This window comes from Gavialis gangeticus, unplaced genomic scaffold, assembly GCF_001723915.1.
Source record: "Gavialis gangeticus isolate Ggan-Ray unplaced genomic scaffold, GavGan_comp1, whole genome shotgun sequence".
Classification (NCBI taxonomy): domain Eukaryota; kingdom Metazoa; phylum Chordata; order Crocodylia; family Gavialidae; genus Gavialis; species Gavialis gangeticus.
This window is the reverse complement of record NW_017728996.1, coordinates 19,414,057-19,430,281: the sequence shown is the minus strand read 5'-3', so window position 1 is coordinate 19,430,281 and position 16,225 is coordinate 19,414,057. Positions and strand designations below refer to the sequence as shown.

The following is a 16,225-nucleotide window of genomic DNA, read 5'->3' as shown; positions in this document are numbered from 1 at the left end:
CCCCCCCCACCCCCGCTGCCTGGCAGCAGTCAGTGAGTGCCAGGCTTTTTTTTTTTTTTTTAAAGAGCCGGGAGGCTGAGGCCAGGCAGGGCAGCCATTGATGGGGCTGGGAAAGCGGGCAGGGGATGGAGGCTGTCTGATCCAGAGATCTGGCCGATTCATCAGTGGCTGAATCGCCAAATCTATTCGAGACAGTGATTCGAATCACCGAATCGAATCACTGTCCCCCGAATCAGCCAAATCTGAATCCAAAGTGAATACTAGCCAGTTCACACAGGCCTAAGCTGTTCTGATAATACACTTAAAAAACTGAGGACCTTATTAGTACTAATGAAAAAGTGTGCTACTCCTAAATGAATTCATTACTGTGCAGTCATTATAATTAGATAGAAATGCTGTGTTGGACTTTGAAAATAATTGGCTTTCAGGGGAAAAAAGAATCTACATAGACTGGCTCTTCACTAAATATAGGCTTCAGCTATATAAAATTGGCAATTGTCTTAATTAGTGTTGATATATTTTCTTAGAAAAGGGCTGCAATTTTACTGAAGTTAAAGAAGGAAAATGTATCGCTTGCTCCTGATATGACAGCAGTGCTAGTGAAGCTGGGATTCTCCAGCAGCTTTTTGTAAGGAATTTTTAACTTGTCAAGGCAAAGCTTTTTGAGGGAGTTCTGCAGCACCTCGTTAGGATGCCACTTTTTATTTCTAAAGTCATGAGGCAGAATGATTCCTTTTGTTCTTCTGTAGTGTTCAGAACAACAGGGTCCTAATTTCTGACCTGGGGTTCTACTAATATGAAGCTAATTAACACAAATAAGATACTATGAAATAGATCTAGGAATTGCTCATGATCTATCAGAAAGGAAGGTCTCCAGTGGAAGTTCCCATCTGATAAGTTCAAAGAATCTGTGACGTATCCGTTTTTGATTCACAGTCAAGAGGACCTAATTCAAGCAAGGTACTGAGCACTGCCAGCTCTCAAGGACTTTTAAGGGAGCTGAAATAAATTATTGGGATTGGGCTACATATTTATTTTTGGACACTTTAGAAATAAAAATGGCTGTTCTGAACCATACATTGAGGTCTGCATAAACATGACAAGTGGCAATGGCTGTTGCCTGTCTCTGATCTTACTGGGATGCTGTCTACAACACACAACCAGAGTTTCTCAGATACCAACAGCTCTAACTGGACTCACCGATCTGAATGGACAACTTCCCCTGTCTTTGGGTCAATAACATGGACAATGATGCCTCGATGACCCCAGCTCCTTTCAAAGTAGTATCCACCTTCTTGCATGCCACCAGGGTGAAGGGTCTTGTTTAGGAAAGTCCAGGACAATTTTTTTTCACCATGGATCTCAAAAGTTCCACCTCCATTGACCCCAATAAACTTTTGCCCAAAGTAAGTGTCAGGCTGGGTGCCATCATCCGCTCTGTAAGGTTAAAAAACAAGGAATTAGAATATTTTAACATCCAGCCAGCAAGACACCGTTCACTTTTCACCTTGCTTTGATACTGCCCAGAAGAAGAAGAAATATCATGGCTTAATTTTTTTTTTTCAAGAGAGCCTAGGGGATGCAAAATGCTGACATTTTACAGCATTATTTGCCAGAAATAGCATTGACAAGAGAGCTAGTGAAGATTAGAGACAGTCCAGACTAGTGGTGTTCAACCTTCCAGCCCCATGTGTTGAATGAGTGTCATGACCAGATCCAGATCAGGGCTGGTGCACAACTGGTCCTCAGGTACAATCTGGTGCATTAGCTCAGCTCTGTGTGCTGGATTCAGCCACAGAGCGATGCAGTGTACTGGTCCAGTCCCACAAACTGGACTGGGGTGCAGAGCAACCCTGCCTGCTTGGCTCTGGAGTGACCATGTCATCCAACCCTCAGGGCTAGATGACAAAACTGAATTTGAGAACCAGTGATCCAGGCAATGCTCTTGGCTCATCATCAATTTATTCTCCCTTATTTTTTGTTCTTCCAGATTACTAGTGCCTTTTCACTTTGAAGACTGGACTACCCACTAGTCATACTAGCACAAGCTTACCTAGCACAGATGTAGTCACACTGATATAAATATGCTGCCGCAGATAGTTTACCCCAGGTAAGGAAGTGGCCTAAGTGCTGTAGTTGTATTCACATCCACACTAGTGCTTATACTGGTATAGCAGCACTGGTAAACAAGCCTTAGTGTAACAGGAAGTAAATATTAACTAACCAGAGATGCTAGAGCACTTTGCAGCTGTTAGGTTCTTTAGCTGACCTATGTTTACTCTTATGGAGAGAAGGAAAAACATTCAGACCAAGGCCACTGGGAGGAAAAAATAAGGGAAATATTGGATCTTTTTCCTTGGGGCTTTACATTTAAAAAAAAAGAGAGATAATCTATAAAATTGTTTGATCAAGATTTCTAGGTAGAAATCAGCTGGTGAAATTGGGGTATGTGGCATAAGCAGAGACACTGATTTCTGCACCAGAATTGAAGCACAGGGATGCTGTGATGGCTGTGGGGGCTGTCCTCCTTTCCTAGCCAGGGAAGGAGCTGTGGACAGAGTGCACAGGTCAGCATCACAGTTTTAACCCTTTCACAGCTGCTGCCAAATTGATAGCAGCTTTTGGCTGAGCAGCAGCTGTAAAAGGGTTAAAACTGAAACTTTTGTTGGAGCATTACTGGTCAGGATTCAGTCCCCTGACTCTCTAAAAATCTTTTTCCTCATTTTGCCTTTTCAGCACAAGCTGTGTGTCCTATTTGGGGGTATGCTGTATGAGAGAGAATATGGTATACGGCAGTTTTGTTACATGTGTAATTATCCTAAGGATCATCTTAAAGAAAACTGAAAAGCAGGTCCAAATGTGTGTTACTCTAAAAGTTATTCCATTACCTCAGTAGGCCACTGAGCCCTTACAAAGCAAAATGTCCTTGAGGGACCGGTCTGTAATGTGAATGAGAATCTAACTGCATTAACTTTGAGCCTTTATGTTGTAAAAAGGAATATGGAAGATAAAGGTGCAATGCTATATAAGGTACTGTATAGAATATGAATTGTTTAGGAACATACCGCCCATATAAGATGATGGTCACATTACTTTGGTATGGGCATATCTCACTTCCAATATGCATCTCTCCTTCATTTTCAATCAGTATATGTCGAGTACGCAAAACAATAGGCTCTACGTTGTCCTTAATGACCAGTTTTCCTATGGGGGGCAAAAATGGCACAAAGTTTGTTTAACAATGTAGCAAGTCACCAGAAACAATAGCTGCAGTGGGTGAAAAGCTTGGCTAAGCTCAGAGAAATGTAAAAAGTGCTCCCCAAAACAGCTGTAGGGCCAACGTTGCAATGCTTACTTGGATTTTACTCAGGCCAGCTCTCAGCAAAATCAATGGAATTTTGCACAGAGGAGCACAGGGTGCAAAGTGAATGAAGACTTTGGAGCGAATGGGTGCATCTACACATGCCCCTGTGCCACCATTGTTACTGTGTCGTAACATTTAGTACTTCCATTGTTACTGTGCCGTGCTGGTGGCGCACAGGTTTTAGCTGCTATGTTGCCGTAGTGATGCACTACAGCAACAGAGCGCATCGCTATGGTGACATAGCTGTGGCATCATGATTCATTGCTATGGTGATGTAGCATCTTGTGTAACAGAGAGCAGACACAGATCTATATGACTGAAAGCTGAAACCCTAGGATTACAATCATTTTATGACCTTACCTATGCAGTGAATTAATAGAAAAGTGTTTATGAAGCAAATTACAGCACCAAAGCTATTAGGCATTTTGATGCACTTTTGCAAAAATTCTCCAGTGAGGACAATAAACAAGTGGCTTGCAACTGCACAGAGCTGATATCATCTCTGTCACCACCCACCCTGGTGCAAACTTCAATCTGGCTTCATCCCATCCTTGATCTTACTCCGAAAGAAGCTGTATCTATGTCAGACATGGCAATTTAAGTATGCCTAAGGGGGAGTGCTCTTTGCTATCAGGTTGGTAGCTTGATTTACCTCCACTTGTGATGTGGATAGAGTGGACAGTTGCAGAAGAAGAGAGAAGGAACTTCTTGCCATTACTGATTTCAACACGATTATCTTCATTGTGTCCAGGGTTCCATGGTTCAAGGTCTGGATCCTGCTCAGGACATACTGCGGCTGATTCTGTTGATGCAGATGAAGGGAGATGACTATTATCCTTGCTTAGCTTAAGAAAGAAAGCTTCCATTCTCAGTAACTGATTTTTTAGGGAGTCTGCATTCTCTTAAGAGTAGAAGTACCTGAACTCTATTAGATGGGATTTGGGTCATGACAAAAAAGTGAACAATAAACTTTGAATATATGCTCTCCAATACTCAGGGAACACAAAAAAGTCCCGCTACCCTATGTCATGAATGATAGAGATTCACAGTTGCAGTTGTATCTAGACAGATGCAGAGAAAAGAGTAGGGTTTTGCCCTTAATGTAACATTTAGCTCTGACTATAAAAAGTTTAGATCTAAAAATTCTCAAGGGCTGTTGAAAGTGTCTAACCTAGAAAGTAAATTAATTGAAAAGGGTAAAATGAGAACCAACCTGAAATTAACTGATCTGAAAACATACTTGTGCTGTTTGCAAAATTTTGGCTAACTTAAAAAAATCTGAGTTTCTAAAAGGCTTGATTCTGCGGCAAGGTTGGGAAGTGATAGTAGTTGCACTACCCTAAAAAGGGTGATTTGCCTGAAACATCCATTCTGGCTAATACTAAGAAGAGCTAGAAATTGCCTGACAGAGAGAGGCTGACTTTATGAGGTCTTTTGGACAAAAAAAGATAAGAGTTCATACTCCTCAGATATGCACATCACTAGTCTCCACACACAAATTTGCTTTCAGATTGCAATGACATATTTGTCTAAACTCTGCTTACATTGCAAATCTGAAGGTAACTCATGTTTTAAATATTTATTTAAGATAACATAGTTCCCTGATATAACTTTACATAGGATGTTAACCTTACATTTACTGTAGTTTAAAGGGGAAAAATGTGCATGTGTGAATGCCTGAGAAGTGCCTGTGGATGTTATGCTGGTAAAAACACTTCCTTATTAAAAGAAGACTGAGGTTAACAGGGGACTGAACAACAACATTTTTGCTATCGGTGGGAGTTGCAACTTGAAAGCCTATCTAGTTCAAGTTTTCCCCCTTCCCCTCCCCAGAGAGCGATCCACAATCTATAATATCAGGACAACAGAGATGGGATGAAGTTCTGACTTTGTGGACCTCAGTGGGATTAGGATATTAATTTTTGTCACAGGTATAAATAAAGCCCAACTGATGGAGAGCACAGCCAGCATAGCTCTATTTTAAGACTGATAGCCACATACTGCATTCTTTGTCGCTGGAAGGATAATTGAAATTCTGCAACATTATAAATGGAATCTGATCATCTGCATTTGGTTTGCTGTTAAATTCCACAACCAGCTCCATATCTTAAAAAACAATAGAGTTGGAGCCAGTACCTTGATGTCTACTGAGACTCATAAGTGCCAACTATCCAAGGTAAACATGTGACATTTCATGTGTGCAACATCTGTCTTGGCTCTCCAGGAATTCTTTCCATATCAGTTAAGTGATTAAGTCAAAGAAGGCTAATAACCTATAGGGCAGCACCCTGCACACTGAAAAATAGCCAGGGCCCAGTCATTTATGCCAGTGGTGAACAAGGCACACTCCACTGATGTCAGCGTCAATCATGATTTGTACCAGTTGAAGAAATTAGAAAGAGATTCCTGGTGTCTGTTGGGAGATATATGGAATCAGTAAGAGTAGCCTAAAAAAGATTAGTATTTCAGACAGTAAACTGGACTTACAATGTGAACAGAGGCCTGAAACCAGCATGATCTGAATGGACCACAAATGAAAAATGGGGAAACTAACATTGAATTCAAATGTAAAGCTGCCATTTTTGGACCAATCTCAATTGCACTCATTAAAGGGTGCTCACTATTGCTTTTAGCAGTGTCCATGATATGGTAGCTGCTTTCCAAAGATTCAGGAAGAGTTGGCCCCTGCCCTGAGAAATTCATGGTATACAGGTAGACCAACAAGTAAACAGTGTGGGGGAAGGGAACAACAAAGGGAATTTACTCTTACAATTTGGATTTGAGTTAATAAAAGCCAGGAATGTTCAGAATTAAAAGCTCCTTGTATGGACAGGTCACAGCAGAAGCAATGGAGAAACTCTCTACAATCTGATCTTATTCTGCATTCCCCAGTCTGACATCTACTGCGAAACATAAAGCACTGACACTGATAACACCAAAGAGTTAAATCTCTCTCTTGTGCTCATATATGACCACAGATGACATTTTAATCTTAATGATGCATCTCTGTATTTTTGCACTCAGATACCAGTCCGCACCCAGAGTAGGGACTAGTTTGGAGTTCCATATCTTGACCAAAAAAGTCCTGACCACAGCAATGAAAGTTTACCTCAAGCTGTTGCTTACGTGCAGCCTTTGAGGTTAAATATCTTCTGTTTTTGCAGTTTATAGAATATAAAGAAACCACTGTGAGGAGAGGTGCAGCTTATATGAAATATGTAGAGTGTGACAATAATACATAAAAAGCTTTTCCTTTTATCACCGTGAACAACAGACAGAAAGGTACAGATGCAGCCTATTGGGCCACATGGGTTTTTGGCCTTAACGTAATTGCTTAGATAATGCTAAAATTCTCATAAAACATATCTTAGAACCAGAACTACTGAGCTATTTTATAACATTAGGGTTTTTTTGCATTCTAGGAACTCCTTAGCACTTTCCTCTTTTGCCTTTAATGAAACTGCTCTGGACTAGGCTAGCAGGGGAATTAGGAAAATGAATCATCTCATGAGCGCTCTCACACTGCTCCTGGTCCTTGTTGTAAAAGCTCCCTGAAGAAACATTAGATTAATGAATAAAAAGGCACTTGACCTACATCTGCACTATCTGTATTTACAAGAGATATTATATCCCTCCATTTCCCTTCTGCTCTCTGGAAATCTTACCTATAGGTAGAGAAGAGATGACAAGCAGAAGAGAACTAAAGCTGATGGCTGGGTGCATCCTGGGAACTGATGCTGTTTTTCACTGCTTTTAAATGTGTGGGCACCTATAAATAAAAAAATGCCAAGACAAGATTAGACGTGCTTTCTTAAATGAGGCATATTTCAAGCAAAAACTATGTTACCCCAGGAAAAGATTATATTCATTTTGTGACTAAGCACGTTTTCATTCCTTTTATGACTAATCCTGCTTTCAAAAATCTTCTGAAGTCCTTGGAGTAGGAGGAGATACCCTTTGCCTCTTGGTTATGATTTGTATAAACAACCAGGAATGCAAATATATACACAGAAGGGAATCACCACATGTAATAGGAAGCTTCTTAGGCATGCAGTATAAACACATACAGTGGCAAGACACTCAATGTGTACATATTGATGCATGTCAGATAGTAAGTGACAATAGCACTGTGGACCAAGTTTTCAGAGTGGCCACAGTGTGAACTCTCTAAATTGCAGCTTCACAAAGCACCCCCTAAGCCGCACATGCACTTTTAACAATGGTGTCCCGGCAGTGCCATAGCAAGGAGGGGTGAGTGGAGCAATCATCCCAGGCGCCAAAGTGAAGGGGCTCCAACAGGCACTGCCCAGCCGAGGCAGGGCATGGGACAGAGCCGTGACCAGCTTCTTTGTGGGGGATGTGGGGACAGGGAAGGACAGCTCCCATTGCTGCGCGCTCCTGAGCAAACATGGCGGGGGGGGCACGTGCCCCCAATCCATGCGTGGGATGAAGGTGGGCTGCTGCTGTCAGCCTTGCCCCAGGCGCCAAACCTTGTGGCTAAGTCCCTGTGTCCCAGGCATCCCAAAATTCTAGTTTGTGCTTACACTTGCATTTTTGACTGAGCAACTGCTGAGATTTTTGGTACAAGAAAACTGTCCTTTCAGACAACGAGGTCTAGCACCAGGCTGTACAGTTATGGAAGCAAGCCTAAATGCTGGTTTGGAAGATCTGTCCCTCCTCTCTGCTCCCGGGAAAGGTCCGGTTTCAATGTCATGAAACTCAGACTTTAGTGTAGGATTGGAGCACAGTCCTTAGTTCAATCCACTCTGGCTAGCATTGCTGTAATGATAACCTGTATTCTAAAAGGACTGATTATGTAATGCTGCCTCATGCTGGCAACAACTTTCTGACATGAATATTCATGTTGAGGTCAAGGGAACTACTTGCATAAATATTCACAAATATTTATTTGTAAAGCAATATATATATAAAGCAAAAAAAGTTATGCTCATCATCTGATACAGTCTAAGGAGCCATTACATTTAAACTGTGAACATCTGTATTTGAGGACATTTGAAAAAATGTATGTTATGTGACATATCCTGGTTATAATATAAATGCAGAGTCACATTTGATTAGATAAGTTCTTGGTTTCATTATTGGTGGTGTTCTCTTTATGCTGACTAATATAAATTTATTTTCTATCTACATATATTTCTGTTTAAAGCCAGCAGCAGTTGCACAGTCACTTCAAATATTTTTATAACATTGTTAAAATTCAAAGAACATTACGCCAAAATGAAATAAACCTCCCTATGCAGACCCAAGGCACCCATTCATATTACAAAGTGACAGTGTGTAAAATGTCTGTTTATAAATCCACACCCATTTGAGTTGTACAAGGGAAAGCAAGAAAAGACAACTCTGGTGAGCCCTCATTTCTTAAAATAAGAAAACATCAATTATTTTTCTTGTTACCTTGTAACTTTTTTAAAAAGATAAACGAGAAGCTAGGATTTTGTCCAGAGCAAATTTTATACAGGAAATATGGACAGGATATATCTGTACTGTGCATGTACATGATACAGATCTACCCATAAATATACACCTTAGCCTTATTATCATGTAAATTCAGTACTTTGTATTAAAAACAACATTAAAATTAGATTTGTCCGGAAGCAATTCACTGGGAAATAAGCTCATTTCCACCATGATGATGCATAGTAACACTGGCATTGCTGATTTCAACCTTATTTTCAGTGCTGACAGCTTTCTTTCTGTACGTGACACTACAGACAGCCTACCAAGGCATACTCTAGGTGATATTCTAGGTGTTGAAATGATGCTGCAGAAGAATACATTAAGTAACTATAGATCTTTGAATGATGTATGTTTTAGGTGAATAGTAATAGCGCCATAGGAATGTGATCAGAGCAAATCCATATGTGAGCATGGACAGTTCATGGATTTACACTGGTATAATTGATATTGTTTTTATACCAATATCAATTACACTGTGATTCTGAATGGAAAGAAATGCCAGTGACAGCGGCAAAAGAATAGGTAAGTGTCTGCATACCTTGAACAAGGATTAACCTGGAACAAGCTGCTGACAGATGACATTGGATTCTTTTTTTTTTTACACTGATATTAGTTTACTAGTTTGTTTTTGTTTTTTTAAGAGGTGTAAATGTTCTTTGTCTAGGCCTTGTACCTGTTGTTTTATTGAGGTATCAATAGTGAATGTTTGATACACCAGGAATGATAGATTGTTATTGTATGGTACCAGGAGAACAGCAGTCTCTATTAAAATATCACCATCTGCCAACAGTTACTGCATACTGTGTTTTGAAACATAGTTATTTCCTTTCCTAAGTAGACGCAAAAACTACCTTATCGGTAACAGCACTGTGCAGGAATTGTAGGTAAAAGCAGGCTTTATAAAGATGACACCATTGTACATCAGCTTTTTTTGAAAGCACAGGCTTTCCAAAAACTTGCAATCAGTCAGAATTTCCTTCATAATGCATTAGTCAAATAGTAAATTCACAGAAGTAAAAGGAAAAAAAGTACACTTGACAGTGGTAACATGCATTTTTATCTCATTATTTGGCAGAACTTTTCAAGATTGAATAAAAGTTGCCAGATCCTGCTTAAGCAAGGGGTAGAGGTTACTTACCATTAGACTGTGCAAGAACTATAGCTCATGGTGTATGGTCAGGGTGAATTTTCCCCTAAATGCATCTTTCTATGGATAGTGGAGATTAGGTCTGTGTGAAGTGGCTAGTATTCATTTCAGATTTTGCCGATTCAGGGGACAGTGATTCAATTCAGTGATTTAAATCACTGTCCTGAATCGATTCAGCTGAGTTTGATTAGGAGATTCGGCTGCTGCCGAATCAACTGAATCTGAATCACACAGGCCCCAATCCCGGCCCACTCTCCCAGCTCCACCTGCCCTAGCTCCTAGCTCTTTGAAAAAAAAAGAGAAAAAAGCCCCCGCTGCCACCCACTGCCCCATGCCATGTGGCTGCCCTGCCCGCCCAGCTCCCGGACCTTTAAAAAAAAACAAAAAACTCTCGACTCACCAGTTGTTGCCCAGTGGGAGGCAATCCCTGCTGCTTCCCACTACCCCGTGCTGCATGGGGGACTCTGCATGAGCCCCCCAGAAGCCCCAAGGCTGCTGCAGGAGCTGATGAGTCTGGGGGTTTTTTTTTGGGGGGGGTGGGTCTTAAAGGGCTGGGAGCTGGGGTGGGCAGAGCAGCTATAGGGGTGGGACTGGGGAAGCAGCCAGGGGATGGGGCCTGGCAGGGGTCCCCCCATGGTCTCCTCCCCCTCCTCTAGCCCCACACCTCCCCTGCCCCCAGCTTACTAGCACAAAGTCTGCGTCCAGCTCCATGCAGCAGCAAGCAGGAACTGCCTGAATCTCCAAAGCTCTCTGAATCTTTCCGAATCAATTTGGAGAGCTTTGAATCGATTCAGACCTTTTAACCGGTCCCCTGATTCGATTCAGATTCAGAGATTCGGCCACTGAATTGGGCCGAATCTCCTCCAAATCAAATCAGCACCCAGAGCTTTGCACAGCCCTAGTAGAGATCAAAACTCCATGAAGAATACAACATTGAAAATGGAAATCATTCGGGAAGGTGACAGTTTTGTGGTGTCCACAATCGTTTTTTGTCATATTTCAACCGCTACGGTGCAAACAAACTCTTTCCTATCCTTCAGCTGAATGAGGTAGTTAATTCAGTTCTCAGTAGGCAACAATTCACTCTGCAAAAACTGTCATTTAACTGGCAGCCTTACTGAAGAGGCCAAATGCTCTTACTATTAACATTGACCCCCAAGGGTGCCTGTAGACATGCAGGGACACTGCTCTGACACACTGTAATCACAGCACATTGGAGCAGTCTCAACTAACTGAGCCTGCTGGAGCGTGGTAATTAGTGCACTCCAGCAGCCTCCGTGTCTCATGTATCAGCATCCCTGAGTTTCAAAATGATGGCGGGAGCATTTTGACTAAAGCATGTCAAATGAGCTTTAGTTAAAGCACCCGTGCTGCCACTTCGAAGTGCAGGGATGCTGATACATGAGATGCTGTGGGTCCTTTAATTAGAGCACTCTAATTAAAGCACCTCCCACCCCCCCCACCCCTGAAGCATGTGTAAAGACACTTCTACAGACCAGGTCTGTTACCCTGGCAGAACAACAGGAGGAAAAGACTGTTCTGGGGCTTCTGTCTCCAAGGGTCTTCACTCAACACCTTTCACAAGTGCTGAATCTCAACGCTAAACATTTTTGTCTTTCTTTAAATAAAAGGGGGAATTTACTTTCCATTAATGTTGCCTGCTAGCGAGAATTTAGGAACGGTGCCTGCTGCCAGCTGGTCATTTTTGTTAGCTTAGACCATAGTCATTTGGGAATAAAACAAGTACTCTAAATCTTAGTTGAATTCTCTACTGGGTGAGAAAAAACTTTTTCATTTAGCCATTTTGAGCTGCTTGGTAACTGTAAGTAGGATTCATATCCCTGAATCTGGCAAGATGCACTTTTGAAAATGATTCCCAGCTGTTGGATCCTTTTGAAGAGTGAATATGAGCAGACAGTGCTAAAAGTAGATACAGGAAGCCATTAGTCAGTGCTTAGCTGGCTGCTACTGCAGGTGTCAATAGTCATAATGTATTAGAAAGCATACTATATAAAAAAGGAGACCTGATCTCTTCAATTTCTTGAAGAATAATGCTAAAATAGGCATAGAACAGATGGCACCTGGGGGAGGGGGGGAATATAAACAAACATTTAGAGAAAGCTTTGAGATTTAAGAAGTTTCCCAATGAAATCATGAACGTGGGCCCCCTTTAAAGTCCCTTTGTCAGCAGAGTGGAGCTGGAATGGCTTTTCTCCTCATAGGTTCACCTCGAGGCTGTGGATGTAACAGGAAGGATGGATGAGGTCTGCAAAAACACTGCCAGTCATTTCAAGTTACAAAATGTCTCTGCTGCTATGAATTGGCCAACAGTGTAGCAAGCGACATACTCCTTTGAAAGAGAAGCTCACGCTCTCAATGCTACTTGAAAAGTGGAAAATGGGTTGCAATATCATCTATTTAAACAATGCAGCTGCCTTTCCAGGCTCTCCTCCCAACATATAGGGATTAGAAACTCTGGATGGGGATTGAGACAATCAGGTTTCAATTCCTGACTCCACAACGTATTTTCTGCACAACCCAAGGGAAGACCTTCAGGCTCAAATCCACAAAGGCATTTATTGCAATGGGAGTGAGAGACTCATCTTTATGGATTTGAACCTTAGGCTGTCTGTGCTTTAGATCCTCAACTGCAGAATGGGGACAATGACACCAGTTGGTCTTACGGGATGCAGAGGGGGTGGGGGGAGGGGGGAAGAAGATGGGAGAACAACTGAAAGTAGACAATGCTAAAAGTAGACACAGGGAGTACATTCATGATTATGAGATGCTCATAAGGTGATATGGACATGGAAGTACCAAAGTGGAAATAAATCTGTTCCATTGTCAACATGCCATAGCCAAGATTTTTTAAAGTAATTGGTATCTGATGTTTTTGGAGAGTTATCAGATGCACCTTCAAGGATAGGATCTCAGCACTCTGAAAGTGTAGCTCCCTTAAGGTGTCTCAAGGTGCCCCCATTTTGGTTGTCCAACTGGAGTCATAAAGTAATTTATGAAAGTCTTGGCCTGTGAGGCTGAGTCTATTCATAATGATGTCAGAGAAGAAGCGTTATAAGCTAGAAAGGAAAGTCTTCTTACTATTCTTCTTCTCTAGACCTGTGAGGAAGTATGCTAGGGCTGATCAGGAAACAGCTTTTTATTAGATGAATGGGATATTTGATTAGTGCTTCTACTTTCCTTTTACTCCCATCACGCTGATGGTGATAGTTCACATTTTCACTACAGAGAGTATATTTGTCTCTTTCTTTAACAGGTTACATCACATATTAGTTCAAGCTGGGAAAACTGACTTTACTGACTTGGGGACCAATGTTTGCTCTCTTAACCAAGAAAGTTTCAACCTTTTGATATACTGACATTACTGGGCTAAGGAGTGCCACCGCTCACCAACAACCAAGCAAAGTTTTGGGCTTTTTTGAAGCCTTCATCCAGGCTTACAAACAAGCAAGCATCTAGGGATTTCTAATGAAAATGCCTTCACAACCTGAACTCAAAGGACATAGAGCATCATTATTAAATTACAAATGTTCCTGTGCAGGAGTTTGAGATTATATTTTCCATTTAGCAGTGAGCCAGATTTTTGTGGGCGGGCAAAGAAAGAGGAAGAGGTGGAAGTAAAATCATATTTTCTGCAAGTTCTTTCAACCATTTCATTCCTACAAACAGATCCAGTAAGTAGGGGCTAGGTGAAATGCACCTGGTGAAAAGAAAATTCAATGCAAAATGGAATGACAGGGGTTAAATTTGGGGCTAACTCAGTCACTAGTTTGAGAGGAAAAGATGGAATTTGTTTATACTTTTCCTTTAAAAATGACATTTTTTGTTTGACAATTGACCAATTTTTTATACAGGTTAAATAACTCAAAAACATTTCTTTTGTGGTCAGCCTCCCCCTGCTCCCCACCCTGCTTTGGCTATAAGAGTTGAAGGAGCTCACACTGCTGAATCTGACCTATGGCCATGGAATCATTGTGAGTAAAAATTTCAAGACACCCAAGTAATTTAGGAGCCTAGATTCCATTTTCAAAATTCCTTGGATACTAAGGAAACTTCGCATCACTGGAAATCAGTGAAATTAGGTTCCAAAATCATTAGGTGCTTCTGAAAATGTAACCATTTGTCAATAAAGAAGGAACAGGTTACCCAGGCACATGCACGTTTATTGGGAAAGAGCCTGTTTCAGATGAGCAACTATAAATGCCACACAATGGATATTTTGCATTGGATACCAAAATGTGTGGACAGTTTGCTAATCTCCTGGGTCTGTGCAAGGATAACTAAGTTGTCTGGTCAAACAATCACATTTCCAAAAGGGCTTAAATGACCTTCTCCCACACAACTTTTGGTGCATGCAGAGATGCAACTTTAGAAGCAGCTGTGGAAAAATGTCTCTCTGGCATCCTGAGAGTCTAGGTGGAAAACAGCAGCCTTTGTTAAATGTTCCCAATCTTCAGGTTTATTTTACCCTTCAGCACGGGAAAGCATTTTCAGTGGCCAAATAGATTAGCAGTACCAATTACTACACTCTCCTCCTCTGAATGCTTCTTTGAACAGGATGCAAATATTTTTCTTTTTGCGCTTGTGGTCCTCTCCTGTTTGTGTCTGGCTGACCACAGCTCCTTGCCTTCCTCTCCAGGACACTTGCCACTAGTCTAATTTTTGGGAAGGAGAGATATTTTTCAGGAGGTTGGATACATTCCTTGCCTGCCTCCTGCATCTCCTTTACCAATTGTTTAGTCTCACACTGGGGTTAAAGCTCTGTGATGTTTTATTGGGATTCAGGGCCTGGACCTGTCAGATATGATCAAATAAATCCCCAGGAAAAGAAAGATCATGCACCATAAGTATTTCATTTCAATGTTGGACTTAAGCTCACAGCCAAACAGATCTTGCTTTTCTTTCCCTGAACGGCCCCAGAAAACATAACAGTTATAACAGGAGTTCAGAGGACTTTAAAGTGTTACAGTTTCAGCCCTGTCTAGGTTTTACATGATACTCAGCACACAGAGTTTGAACCTCTTCCATTTAGTCCTACGGTGGACGGTCAAGCCCGAAGAGTTCATCACATTAACTCTCTAGAATGTTATCGTTCTAAGACAGCAGCAGAGACTTCCTCAGAGTTTCTATTAAGTCAAAAAATAAGCTTTCCTACCTTCCGTTCTGGGGATGAATCCACTCTCTCCACCTCCGATTTCCTACTGCATAGTCTCAAGAGATCAGCTGATGTAAAGCACTTTGATTCAGCTAAGCTTCAGAGCACAAGGGTTTAGTCCCACCTTAGTGGCATGGTATCAGCTGGATGGTGAGAATGGATGCCAGAGGGACTTACTCCACCAGGGAGTACATGTCCAGCCAACAAAACACTGGCAGCAACCTCTTTGACTGTTTCAGTTCCCAAGACTTCAAAGCAGATCAAATATTAGTAATGAGGCCCTCACCTACCTGGCCAGATAACCTGTGCATAGATGTCAAGAATTCAAAGGTAAGTGGAGCAGGACATGAATTTTCCCTGTGAAATAAGGTTTAGTGTTAAGATGCAAGATTCCATTAAACAATGTATACTGAGAGGGAAGAATTAACTCACTTCCAATAAAAAAAACTCCTATAACATTTACCTGTTTACCAAAATAAATCAGTGATGTTACGCAGCTTTATCTCTAAACCTGAGTTTATAGATATGCTGATATACACATTGTAGAGATATCAATATGCTATAAATACATTCATGGAAATGTATAAAGCATAAACATGACATCAATATTATAACTTATTATTTCTTTCTGAAATGGCGGCATCCACCCTCTAAGTTTAACATCCCTTTCCTCATTTGGTCTCAGTCAAACAAGATGCTGAGGTAAGGAGTAGTCCTGTCCAAATAATGGAAGTGTTTGAAGGCCCATGCCCTGGCCTACGCTTTCATTCTGAACTGCTCTTTCTTCCCAGCCAGTTTCCCTCACCCTTCTTGGAAGCTGAAATTGTCACTGTTGCCCTGAAGGTAGGAAGATAATTTATTATTCAAAGAGGCTCAGAAACAGGCCATGTTACTTGCTAATTGTTGCTATTCAACCCGGGCATCTTCTGGGCCAACAGGACAGGAATTTAGAGACCACATGGATGGATATAATATAAACAGACAAACAGCTGCAGCACAAAGAAGATAGAAATTGTTTGCAGTGGTCATTGATAGCAACAGGTTTGCAGATGCAGCAGAT

General features: G+C 41.4%; 1 protein-coding gene across 2 annotated transcripts in view; it reads right to left on the bottom strand.

Moving 5' to 3' along the window:
* CEMIP (cell migration inducing hyaluronan binding protein) overlaps positions 1-16,225 on the bottom strand; it is a 157,809-nt gene that overhangs the window by 67,787 nt on the left and 73,797 nt on the right. Inside the window, exons 2-5 of one of the 2 annotated variants that reach the window (XM_019504101.1) lie at positions 7,030-7,133; positions 4,017-4,166; positions 3,066-3,204; positions 1,201-1,437 (exon numbers count right to left, since the gene is read on the bottom strand). In XM_019504101.1, the coding sequence (XP_019359646.1) occupies positions 1,201-1,437; positions 3,066-3,204; positions 4,017-4,166; positions 7,030-7,087 (584 nt within the window). In that variant the 5' untranslated portion in view covers positions 7,088-7,133. Of the gene's footprint in view, positions 1-1,200; positions 1,438-3,065; positions 3,205-4,016; positions 4,167-7,029; positions 7,710-16,225 lie in introns of those variants that run through there. The other variant, XM_019504102.1, reaches the window with a different exon arrangement.